The 12,043-nt window shown below is 53.0% G+C and overlaps 4 protein-coding genes across 4 annotated transcripts; 2 read left to right on the top strand and 2 right to left on the bottom strand.

The window, feature by feature from the left end:
* Positions 1–40: 40 nt before the first annotated feature.
* On the bottom strand, positions 41–3,917 carry RhiXN_07169 (importin subunit beta-2; the record flags this gene model as incomplete). The annotated part of the gene is made up of 13 exons (XM_043326985.1): positions 41–145; positions 201–275; positions 330–429; positions 495–666; positions 747–951; positions 1,017–1,139; positions 1,218–1,367; positions 1,425–1,617; positions 1,683–1,801; positions 1,925–2,035; positions 2,454–2,527; positions 2,577–2,689; positions 2,737–3,917. The coding sequence occupies 13 exons, from the start codon at positions 3,915–3,917 to the stop codon at positions 41–43; spliced, it is 2,721 nt and encodes a 906-aa protein (XP_043185457.1).
* A 91-nt stretch (positions 3,918–4,008) lies between these two features.
* On the top strand, positions 4,009–6,427 carry RhiXN_07168 (Organic solute transporter Ostalpha; the record flags this gene model as incomplete). Its single annotated transcript, XM_043326984.1, has 11 exons — positions 4,009–4,081; positions 4,128–4,225; positions 4,272–4,287; positions 4,332–4,371; positions 4,550–4,920; positions 4,975–5,128; positions 5,559–5,592; positions 5,644–5,730; positions 5,781–5,856; positions 5,904–6,264; positions 6,322–6,427. The coding sequence occupies 11 exons, from the start codon at positions 4,009–4,011 to the stop codon at positions 6,425–6,427; spliced, it is 1,416 nt and encodes a 471-aa protein (XP_043185456.1).
* Positions 6,428–6,940: 513 nt separating this feature from the next.
* On the bottom strand, positions 6,941–9,231 carry RhiXN_07167 (ribosomal protein L11, N-terminal domain; the record flags this gene model as incomplete). The annotated part of the gene is made up of 10 exons (XM_043326983.1): positions 6,941–7,378; positions 7,477–7,536; positions 7,583–7,704; positions 7,751–8,110; positions 8,569–8,618; positions 8,716–8,798; positions 8,849–8,919; positions 8,961–9,012; positions 9,065–9,160; positions 9,217–9,231. The coding sequence occupies 10 exons, from the start codon at positions 9,229–9,231 to the stop codon at positions 6,941–6,943; spliced, it is 1,347 nt and encodes a 448-aa protein (XP_043185455.1).
* Positions 9,232–9,661: 430 nt separating this feature from the next.
* Positions 9,662–10,187, top strand: RhiXN_07166 (uncharacterized protein; the record flags this gene model as incomplete). The annotated part of the gene is made up of 2 exons (XM_043326982.1): positions 9,662–9,728; positions 9,775–10,187. The coding sequence occupies 2 exons, from the start codon at positions 9,662–9,664 to the stop codon at positions 10,185–10,187; spliced, it is 480 nt and encodes a 159-aa protein (XP_043185454.1).
* Between the last annotated feature and the right edge of the window lie 1,856 nt (positions 10,188–12,043).

The following is a 12,043-nucleotide window of genomic DNA, read 5'->3' as shown; positions in this document are numbered from 1 at the left end:
CTTTTTCACGACACGATCGATGAAAATGATATGCAGCCTGCTAGACCTGATAACGTGACCTCAACCGTTCCTGTATGCCCTCGGGGAAAGCCGCCATTTGCGCCTCCCATTGCGATCCGCTCATTTGCTTGAAGCCGTGTAATATCTGCAAAAAACGCGGTCAAGATGAGATGCAGGAGGGAAGTAAATGTGCAACGGACCTTGGAGAACAAGTCGTTGAGCTCTTGCGAAGGCGCGGTCCACCTCACGACCGCATTGCAGAAGAACACAAACGCCTGTGCGCAAAAGATCAATATCCAAACCCCAACCAAACGCAGTTTAGAACAAACCTTGGCGATCCCGCTCGGGTTCCTCTCGATCAACCCACAGAAACCTCTAAACGCCGAATCCTTTTCGTCGTTGTCTTTAATCTCGGACAAGGCCTGACACCTATTCCGCCCAAAAGGCGCCATTAGCTCCGGCGCACCATTCCAAGTAAATAAAAGGCAACCCACCAAGGTTGGGCAAACACTTCGAGATGCGGGCTCACCATGTCCGGCTGGACAAGGGCCAATCTCCCGATCGTCACCGCCGCGTTCTCGGTCAAACTCTTGGGGCTCTTGGGGCTCAACAGGATCGGAATGAGGCGCTGGATAAGCGGCGTGACCCATTGTGCGAATTCCGGATCTGTCCCCGCAGAACGATCGTCAATCTCAATTCCAAACGGCCCGCGCATTCAACAAACAAATGGGATTAATCAGACGCACCGTTTCCGTAATGCAGCGCGACTTCGCCCACGCTCCACGCAGCATTGTTGCAAGCGCTCACAAACTCCATCTTGGGCTCGGGCATAATCTGCTCGATGAGCTCGGGCATGATCTGCGGAATGACCGGGCGCAAGACGGCAAAGCACGAAATGGCCATGTCTCCTACGAGCGCGTACCCGGATTGGCGGACCGGTGGATCGGGGTGCTGGTCGTTTCGAGTGTCAACATGTGCTACTGGGTGTCGGTAGTCGGATGGGAGAGATGACTGACCTTTAAGCATACTGCCAAGAGCTGGAGCAGCGGTGGCTGGCTTCCTTGGACGAGCGAGATAATCTGTGCGCCCAAGCCTTGCGTGAGACCGCTCAACAGATCCAACGCGACGATCAAAAAGACCTATATGTCTCATATGAGCTCCATTCCCTTTTTTTTTCCCCCCCCAAAAGGACCACCCTGAAATTAGGGAGAACACACCTTGTCGGGTTCGGCCCTCGTCTCGGGCTGTTGCTGGAACGCCTGGTACTGCAACAGCGAGCCGTGCACAATCTCGACGCACCGTCTGAACACGGGCTCGGCATACGGCAGGAACCCGGTTCCGCACGCGACTGTTACGCTGGACAGGCACTAGAATCCGGAATATGAACATGGGGTCCTATCATTGTGATATACTACGCAACGCACCTCTAAAAGCGGAATCAGGTCCTCGTCGTCGTTGCTCAGACGGCCCCAACGTTCCACGAGCGGAGGCATAAGGACGTCGAGGACTTCTTTACGATTGAGAGCGCTGCCGACTGCGTCTGCGAGTGTACCGATCGCGTCGTAGAGGATGAGCAAGTTTTTAGCTTGGTATTTTTGAAAGGCGAACACCAGGTTCCTGTCCAAGTGAATCCGACCGGGTTAGCAGGGGGTTGGGGTGTAATGTCGTTGGAGAACGCGCACCTGAGGATAGGGTCCAAATATGGTTCGAGAGCTGGTCCAGCGTCTTCTTCGAGTGTGGCAAATGCCGAACAGCCAGCCTCTTGAACACGCTTGTTGTTGTCCAGAACCATACGAAGGAGCTAGTGGCGTGTACAGAGAAATAAAAAAAAGCGTCGCATAAGCCCACAACAAAAAAACGCGCAAAGAACAATTCCGACGACCCATTAGTGATCCAAACCGCAATCAAAGACATAAAGACTCACGCCCTCCATGGCAGGCACGAAATACTTGTTCCTGTGCTCTTCGCTCGGGTTGGAGGTGCACCAGCTCGCATAGCGGCCGAGTGTCCAGCATGTGATGGAACGAACGAGGGGCTGTTGGGGGTCGAGTGCGTGGAATGATATGAATCGTTCGAGTAGAGCCCGAGTGGCGCGCATAATTCCGTGAAATAGTGCCCGCGCCATTGCAATTCGGGCCGAACCAGCCATTTGTACGTCACAAGTCCGAGGCACCGCAACAACCCATTCAGTCGAGTATCCCCATCCAACGACCGACGCATCGACGGACCATGGGAAAGCCAAGTCCAGTCGATCGATGAGTGCCAGCGCGAAAATGCGCGCGCACGCGGATATACCGGGTGGAAGCGAATCGTCAAGTGAGATTCGACGCGCCACACGAGGCGTGACACGCGTCGAGATCGATCGGCAAGTGGACGTGTCGAGATTTCGTAAAGACCAAAAAAAATCAAGAAAAGAGAATGAGCGTTGTTCTGTGTAAGACAAGTGTGCGCACCTTGGGATCGTTGAGCGTGTTGATCAAGAACGGAATGAGTTCGGCGAGATAGGGCTCGATGGCCTCGATGCATCCTGAAAAGCGCGATTAGATACGGAAAAGGACGTGTAATCGGGGGCTCACCTTCTGCCATGGCGCCCAAGGCGAGAATACCGCTCTCGCGCTGGATCCAGTCTTGGCTCCAGAGACGATCTCGCAAATGGGGCATGAGGATCTGCAAGAGGTCGGCTCCGAATCTGGGCACGATTAGCGCAGGTAAGATGGGAAATGAAGATGGCCGCACCTGACGGCAATCACGTCGACGGCTGCGGCGGCGCATTTGCGGAGATTCCACTCGGTGGAAAGGTCATCATCATCGTCGAAATCATCATACTCGTCCTCGTCATCGTCTCCAGCGGGACCAGCGGGCTTTTCAGCCGAGGATTCCGACTCGAGACCGTGTGCCTTGGCGCCGAAATGCTTGGGTTTGATATCTTCTGGTCTGTCGGGCACGTCCGCGTCGTCTTCATCTCCCGCGAGCCAGATGAGATCGTCCTCGCCATAGACCATGCAGGAGAGCAGGACCGGGGCGACACGCGGGAGAAGCGGACGGAGGTGGTCTCCAAGATCAGGGTCTTCGGCAAAGGTGAGCCAGAACTCGCATGCCTCGAGGGCGACGTTTTCGTCCTGGTCCTGGGTGGAAAAGAGCATGTAGTCGGCGACATTGCCCAGTGCAGGGAGCAGCTTGTCGGGACGGGCAGCGAGGAGGAGAACGAGGGCCTGGCAGACCTGGCGACGGACATCGGCAGCGGGGTCGGATGCGTGCTTGAACAATACCGCAAGGAGCGAGTCGATGTGGGACCAGAGCACGGGGGACGCGACAGGGATAAAGTGGGAGAGACAGGTGAGGGCGAGGGTGCGGATCTTGCTTGCGTCAGCGTCGGCGAGGGCGAGGAAGCGGGGAATGAGGACGTCGGTGGGTCGTGTGCCGTGGATCTCGGCCTCGAGCTTGCGCGGATAGTCTTCGCAGCATTTTTCGAGCACGCCAAAGGCCGCCTCTTGGGCCGCGACATCGCCGTCCAGGCCGTGCAGCAGGGCCGCCAGTGCCTCGGGCCAGTTGGCAGGCTCGAGCGCACCGAGCACAACGACAATGACCTGGGCAGCGGCATTGCGCACCATGGCACTCGTGTCCGCATATGCCCTAAGCACCGTCTCTTTCACGTAGCTCACCACTTGCGGCTGTGCACTCGCGATCCCCTTGGCCGCGTTCTTGAGCACCAGCCCCGCCACAGTCCGCACCCGCTCCTCTTCCGTGCCCGAAAACGCGAGGATGTGGGCCAGATAGCACGGATAGTCCGGCACTTGCATAAACGATTGCAGTCGCAGCGTCATCGCCTTTTGCACCTCGGCCGACTGATTCTGCGTGCTGTCGCGTAGCACTTGCTCGACCTCTTGTAGGCCGCCGGCTTGCGGGCTCCAACTCATTCTTGTGCTGCTACCAGGTGGTCGTGGTTGTGGGGTGAAACCAGCACTCTAACCGCTCGGCGCTTATCTCTCCCTTTGCTTTGTGACCACCATGGGTCCATGTCCGCTCCATCGGGCGCCTCCTGCTCCCCCGTTGATTCAGAGCGGTCAGGTCCACTTTCAGGGTGGGTCCGTCTTATTGTCGTCGTGGTTTTTGCTCATGGGTCTCAGCTCGGCACGTCGGGTACATTGTGTCCTCGTTCTTTACGCTTGTGTCCGTGGTCGCAACTGCATGGCTCGTCCAGAAACATCTCAAGTGGTATTCTTGTGTATGTCCTCCAATTATTAGTTGACACTCGACTAATGTGCGCATAGAAACCCCAACAACGACGTACGTCCCTAGCTATCCCCTTGAACACAATTGACACCCAACAGACATCGTCAGACTCTTGTTCATGGTCCCCATATATGCCATGTAAGTCGTCCTCGGAAGCCCCTATTTAATATCACTCAATTTCAAATTAATTTCGCCTGGATGAATCCGGTACTCGACCTTGTTAATCATCCCCTCGCACCGTGCACTGGCACTCGGCCTCCTCACCGCATTTACGGCCGCCATCATCCTGCACCGCCACATGACGCCCCCTGTGCAGAATCACCCTCGCGTCATACCTCTCCCTGTCCCATGCGACGTCCTTGTTGCTTATTCGGGACGCATACGAATCGGTCGTTCTTGCTTCTTTCTTTTCCTTGTTGCTCGAGTATATCGCTGGACCCCGACATCCCCCCGATCCGCACCCTGACAAGTCCAATCCCAAGTCCAAGTCCAAGTCCAGGTTTAAACGCAAGGAGAAACGCAGGGACGAAGAGCGTGAACACCTCGATACCGAAAGCGTTCGCACCCAGGTCGAGGATGACCAAGTCGAACTTTTGGACGGTGTGGAAACGATCAATCAGCCGTTGAGTAAATCCGAGCGAGCGACGGTTGTGCACAAGGTGTTTTATCGTGTGCCGATGTATCCTGGTGAGTATCAACTGAGCTTGGTTGGCCATCCACTTGCATATTGATTGTTGGTAGCCTCCCATCCGCTCCGAACAGACCCTCAGAACGCGCACAAGCCCCTCAAGTGGATATTTCCCTTGGGTGCCGTCAGTGCTCGCCCCAAGGACGGGCTGTCGTATCTCCACTGGATGAAATGGGGTGTGTTGCAGTATTGTATTGTTAGACCTGGGTGAGTGAGTCGGTCTTGACCTGAGCACATGGTATTGAATGATCTTACTATGAATTCCTGGCGGTGAGATAGCTCTACACTAGTAAGCACACCATCACTGCTCCAAACGCCTATTAATTGAAACACAGGCAGCTGTGATACTTGAACAAATGAACTTGTATTGCGAGTCGAGTTGGAACTGGAGGTGGGGCCATGTTTATGTACGCCTTGCTATTCTCTCAATCGACTTGACCAACACACCTAACTCTCGGCGCATCTCAATTTAACCAATCCCGATCAACTTGGCTGGGATCTCAACCAAACCGCAGGTCGTGACAATCGTTTCAGTCTCTGTAACCGTACGCCTGCATTTCTTTCCCTCTGATCTTGTTCATAAACAACGGAAACAGATAGCAATGTACTGCCTTATACAACTGTATACGACCATCAGTCAAGAATTGAAGCCTTATAATCCACTGTTAAAGGTTCGTTATCTGCGATGATGTCATATGCACATGGTTAACCTGGACGTAAAGCTGTTTGCAGTCAAGGCAGTCGTATTTCTTACATTTTGGCAGTCGGCGTTGCTCTCGGGGCTGGCGTCGTTGGATATCATCAAGGATGTGCGTTTTTTTCATTCGGATTTGAAATCTTGTTAATGAATGCGCGCTAGACTGAATATATGACGGCGGAAGATATCGTCGTTGGGTTTTCAGCCCTCTTGCAGACATTCGAGATGATGTATGCTCGTTGATCTCTTGGAAACAACCCATGCTAATGCACGAGATGAATGCAGGTGGGTTTACACGTCAAGGCGTTTCGTACATCCCATACAAACGGATCGCCCGAATTCGCGCAGACAATCATGTCCAACCCACCTTAGACCGACCCCAGGTCCGAGATCCAGATCCAGACATGCCCCCTCTTCTCTCCCCCCCACCGACGAACGCGCGCGAACAGAAAACCCGACCGTGCGGTCCCGGCCCCGCCCAAACGCCAGTTCCCAACCTCGTCCAAGCGTTCACGTTTACAGACACATTTCGAGACCTCCGAGCTGGGGTGTACTTTTTCGGCAGGGGTGCGAGTCGAGAGGCCGATGACATGTGTAGGCGCGAGGAGAGGTTTAGGCAGGTGTTTGGGAGGGAACGCGTTCAGCCGTATGTTTCTTTTTTTTCATTTTGGGTTAGTATATGGGTATCTAACGGGAAGGATAGATCGTTTTTAAAGGTGTCTGGGTACAAGGGTCTTCCTCAGGATGATGGACGGGCTATTCCGGGTGTGCGCTGTAGTCCTCTTCCGACCCCACCAAAGGAAGAATGAGGATGCACCACCGATGAGTCTTTTGAGGACTAGAGAGTCGGAGGACACGGTTCGTGCTGGAGACTACTGGGATGATACGATTCGATCCAACAGGGCAAATAGGACACGAGACGGACAGCTAGAGTACTCGTCCAGAGGCTCGATTACGGGTACCACCTCGAGCACCTGACCCCCCACCGAGAGGCGCGTATGTTCCGAACATGGTCCCGGGCCGTCGTTTGTTTCCCCCCTATGGGCCTGCGTCGTATGAGCCTAGTGAGCGTGCTCTTGGTGTCCAAGCGACAGGAATACGTCCACTGTACCATGTCCCCCGTTAAAGCGCCCTCTCGCCGGATTGGTGATGTCTATGTCGGAGGTGCAAAAGGAGCGGAATTTAATTCCCTGTACCAGTGTCCCCCGTTAAAGCGCCCTCTCGCCGGATTGGTGATGTCTATGTCGGAGGTGCAAAAGGAGCGGAATTTAATTCCCAATCTCGTCCTATGGGTGTGTATGCCTCTCCTCGGCCCGAGGGGACTAGTACTCCTCGATTAGGGGCCAGTCCGACTTCACCCTTGTCTGCTGGTCCTCGGTTCCCGCCGCGTCCTCAAGGTGGTCATGTTTCTCCCCGAGCTGAAGGTGGTTATGCGTCTTCTCGATCCGATACTGCTCGTGCTCAGCGTGATAGAAGCCAATCTCTTCCTCTTCCTCGAACAACAGGGCGCATATATCGCCCGACTCGGCCCAAATGCTCGCACAGACGTCTCCCCTATTCCAACGGTCGTTTGCTCCAGGTGCAAGCTGGGTACCCTCTATCTCCGTTTCGCCCCCTGCACAACGAGACTTGAATACACCTACCACCCCTCCTCCTCGCGCCTCAGGTGAAACTCGGCGTGCGTCGGGATGTGGAAGACCGTTGCAGCGAAACTCGGGATCGGGAGCTCCTTCACCACGAACGTCGGGGTATACAGATTCCTCTCACCGGTATTCGGGATTTACGATCCCCCAAGGGCATTGATCACACCTAGTCACTTTCAATGGCCAACCGATACGACTGCTCCCACGCGACGTACATCCGCAGCTACAGCGGACCCGCCGAGCCCGACCCGAGGGCGACGCATGTCGATTGCAGCCTAGTCACTTTCAATGGCCAACCGATACTGCTCCCACGCGACGTACATCCGCAGCTACAGCGGACCCGCCGAGCCCGACGAGGGCGACGCATGTCGATTGCAGAAGAGACAGAGCCTCCGTCGAGGGACGATAGTATGCTGGCCCGATGTTCTCGAGCGCGACGCGGACTACGGAAAGTCGTGCTCGGGACTCGGAGAGCGCTGGTGCACGGACGTCGATGGTGTCTTTCCGATTTGGTGAATGTCTCGTCGACTACGGGGGACGCTGGGACCAACGACGGCGCATCTATCCATCTGTTCGGACTGTATCTTTCCGAACTGGCGCACCTGCCCTGATCCGGCTTGACTCTAGACGCGACGCGTCTTGTTTCTTCTAGTACAGGGTGCAGGAGAGAACCGCCCTCGGCTCCGAGTTCCGTCTCTTCTCGTCCGTCGCCTGTTGGTTGTTTCCCATACGCAGCTGCCCTCGCCTCCAGAGGTCGCTCGTCCCCTACGTCGAATGAGCGCAAACCTTCAACTCCGAGTTCCTCAAGGTCCACGCGTCCAACCTCGTACGATTGTCCTCCCCGCGCCACTGAGTCCAGCCCGGTACCCACATTCGCAGTGGAGACCTACCATCACTCGTTCGTCGGGCCTGGCTCACGTCTCGTCCGTCATGGAGTCAGCCACTGGAGCCCTATTCAACCGCCAGCGCTAGCTCCTCTGAGAGTGTCTGGCTGGCCGAGGTGCGGGTCGGTCGAGTGCAGGCGCAGTTGCTTCCCCCAGCCCGAATACACATCCCTCTCGTCTCTATCTACCTTGTCCAACATCGAAGACAGGTATCCGACGACCTCGAGGCGTGATTCGTAGATTTCGGATTTATTTATGATGATGGACTGGCGCAATGAACTTATTGGTGTATGCATACAGTAACGACCTTTTACGACGTTTTGGTAACTTTATTTCCGGTGACGATGGCATTTATTTGGTATTTGTATTTTACAGAATGTGTCGATTGAATTTATGGATGATCTATGAATTGAATATGCATACTCATATTCGACCATGGGCTTGAAGTACGATTCTTAACGCCATGCTTCTCACTTCAATCAATTCACGTAATGAGTAAAATGAATACCAGCATATGAGCGACAAAGTGAATACAAGTGCATACAGGACAGCCCAACTGATACATTTTACTCATCGGGGACCTCGACCTCTCCCGAGTTGATCCCATCAATGACGTCGTGAGCAGGCTTGCCGTCAACAGTGCAGCCAACAGACTGGGCATGCATAAGTACAAATAACTCATGAATATCATAAATGGACTCACCTGGCAAGTTCCAAGGATCTCCTTGACACCACCAGCCAAGTTCTTTGCGAGCGACTTGGAGCGCATTGTTCCTGTCGGTTTTGAATGGTGAGCTGCACAGTTACACGCAGACCCTTCCATGCGCCAGTCGCCTTTGCGATATCTTCTCCGACCTTCTTTGGAGACTATAACAGGTATTTAGCCGCAAACTAATATAATATACGCATAGCTACTCACTAGACCAAGAGGACCAATCTTGGGCGCGAGCGCCGAAGAGGCTCCGACTTCACCACCAGTCGCACGCAGGTAGATGATCTTGATCTCGTTGGGGTCCTATCCACCGCATTTCTATCAGTTCGTAATCCTACGCAATAATCAGCTTGACATACGAGTTTTGGCGGCATGGCGGCGAGATTGGGTTTGTAGGTGGGTTGTGTTTACGGGTGTCGGGTAGGCGGCTCGTGTACAACCGGATGCAAAAGCCACATCCGATTGTTTGGTACTGTATAGAACCACAGCGTCTGCGATCATTGCAATTGAAGCCCAAAGTTTGCTGTTTGTAAGATCTTGAAGATAAATAAATAAATATTCTTAGACTATCCTTTACTCTGGCTCTTGCTCACTGTGAAATTCGGCCCGAAGTCTTGGCACTTGGTAGGCGCGCCAACCATCTCTCAGCAAACAGATCAAGTTTGCATGTCGTGACGCTCTCCCAGATTACTGGTGCAGCAAATTGCCCTATAGTAGTACATTGTACATGAGACTACGTAGCATTTGGCAAAGGCCGATCATAGCCCTCAAAGTACTTCGATCGTACTCCGCGTGCTTCCATCTATGGCCTCTTGTTTGCGTTGTCCGGGAGAACACGAGGTAGCATCGGCGCACTCGGTACGAACCACCCGTGAGCCAAGGGGTATAGTATGGTATAAGTTGCTTATAAGCCTCAGGTTACATGATATTCGTTTCGGCGACCCCTTCACCTCTCGAGCTCCAGCAGTGCAACAAGGATATGGGTCGTCGAACGGTCGTCGTCACTGCTTTGCAGTTGGAGGGAGATGTTTGGCAACAGCTCAATGATAACACGCTGCTTCCTGAAGCTCTGGATGTGGGGATATCACCAGATGACAATGTACCTGCTCTCACAGGAACGCATTTGGGCACTTCCGAGACCGGGACCCTGCCTCTCGAGCTCGTGCCGGCAGGGCCCTGCGACGGGGGCATTCTGCAAGCCGAGGAAGAAGACGATTACGATATGTGCGCTCTCTGCAGTAGCCCTCAGGATGACGATTATGTCTTGGTGGAACCAGAAGCGAGTCTTGGCTCGTATCAGGCCCACTACCAAACCTCGGAGACAGGATAACCAGCTTTAAACCTGTGAAGAATACCCCTGTGATTTAAACTACTCGGTCAGTCTCGCTGGTATACTCTCTAACTAAGCTTATACTAACTCTTATAGCGGCTGGTATTCAGCTTTTGTCTCCGATTTGTTTGTCTGATCTCTCGACAACCCCCATTCATAAATATGAGATATATGTACATGTTGATTACTTGGTAATGAGCAGGCTTGTTGCCTTAATATACACTGGGTGTCGTGAACGCACCACCTAGTGGCCGCCATAGCGCACAGCACTACGGACAGTCGTAATTACAACTCGAGCGACCAACCCCGGAACTGTCCAAGTTGTCAAAGTTGTCGTACCTCAAAGATGTTCCCCAATAAAGCATAACACAGAAGACATACTAAACGAGAAGCCGGTGCCTATGGACTGTAAACATATACTAGGGCAGTCAAGGCTTGAGCACTGGCCCGCGTACTACCCTCCCCCATAGCACACTGTACATACGATATCTGCCGCTTCTACCGGTCGCCGAACATGATTTCCCAGCACGCTACCCTTGTGGGATCTGGGCTCTCCATCTTCAACCAATCATATGTTACTCCACGGGACACTGAAAGTTTCCCCTAACGATGTGATTTTGGCGGAGGCAACACTGGCGCCCCTCCTTCAGCGCATAATGCCATCGTAATGAGTTGAATATCTGACTATCTCTGAAGGTGTGCTCATTACCTGCTTCTTCACGTGCGCCGTTTATGGTATCGCTATCTTTGTGATTCTTACACGTCTCTATGCTCACTTTTCTTTCAATCTCAGATCTAACATCGAAACATACTTCCCTGTCTGAACTCCGAATCGATGGTATTAGCATCGGTATGTGCAGCTCTCAATCGTGTTGTAAGCCGCGTACAATGCATTTGAATGCCACCTGAAGTAGCCCGATCGAGAGTTCCTCGAGCCACATCACCACTTACAATTGTGCAGCAACCTACGAAATAGTTCCGCTTTAAATTTCTGGTTTGTGCCTGTGTTGTGAACTCTGTAGAAGATACTCTGACTAAACCGCTCTAGAACTACCCCATCGTGAACTTGCGTCAGAAAAAAGGAGTTTGTACGGTAAATGCTTGTAGGCTCGATCATAGCGCCCTTACGTAGGAAGGAACAACACAGAGGTTCTAGGGCGGACCCCGTAGATGGTAACATTTCCCTGATACCTAGCTATAGCAAGGTCAGGTAGCTCCGCTCGTTCAGCGCCCTGAGTGAGAGGCACTTTGGATCACAATGTTTGCAAGTGCCTCGGAGAATAGGTTTCGGAGCTTATGATTTTTGTTTGCTTATGATGATGCTGGAGCTGTATCTAGTTAGCGGTATGTAGAGGAACTATACACGTTCTTGGGATAGGTCACAATGCGTCCTCCAAAAGGAACGCTGTACCCCCATGGTCTATGCGAGAGCTTGCTTTCAGTAGGGGCGTGTGGAAGGGCTTCGGAGAAGGAGTTTGATAGTGGGCCAAGAGACGATGGCGCTATTGGGATGAGTATACCAGCGCAAATGTTTACCTGAGCCCATCGATGAGCTAAATGTTATGTTTGCGCTCTTTGGCTCGACTAAATTCCCGTTAGATCAAACCTATAGCTACCAAAATGTCTTCAAAATTCCAGGTGATACAGCAACACAGAGGTTATTCCCCGAGACTTAGCAGCTACACATGTGGCTACGAGCTTTGCTTGCGATTCCACTTTATGCATATATATTGAAAGATACTGTGATTGGTGTACCCAAATGGGGCGTCAAGTCATAAAAATGATGTTAAAATTTGTGGTATGTGAGCTTGCAGCGGCCATAAGAGCTTCTTTAGGAAGATGCAGATGTGGAAGCC

This window comes from Rhizoctonia solani, chromosome 13 (genome assembly GCF_016906535.1).
Source record: "Rhizoctonia solani chromosome 13, complete sequence".
Taxonomy (NCBI): domain Eukaryota; kingdom Fungi; phylum Basidiomycota; class Agaricomycetes; order Cantharellales; family Ceratobasidiaceae; genus Rhizoctonia; species Rhizoctonia solani.
Note: the sequence above shows the minus strand (reverse complement) of the source record. Positions and strands in the feature narration are given on the sequence as shown.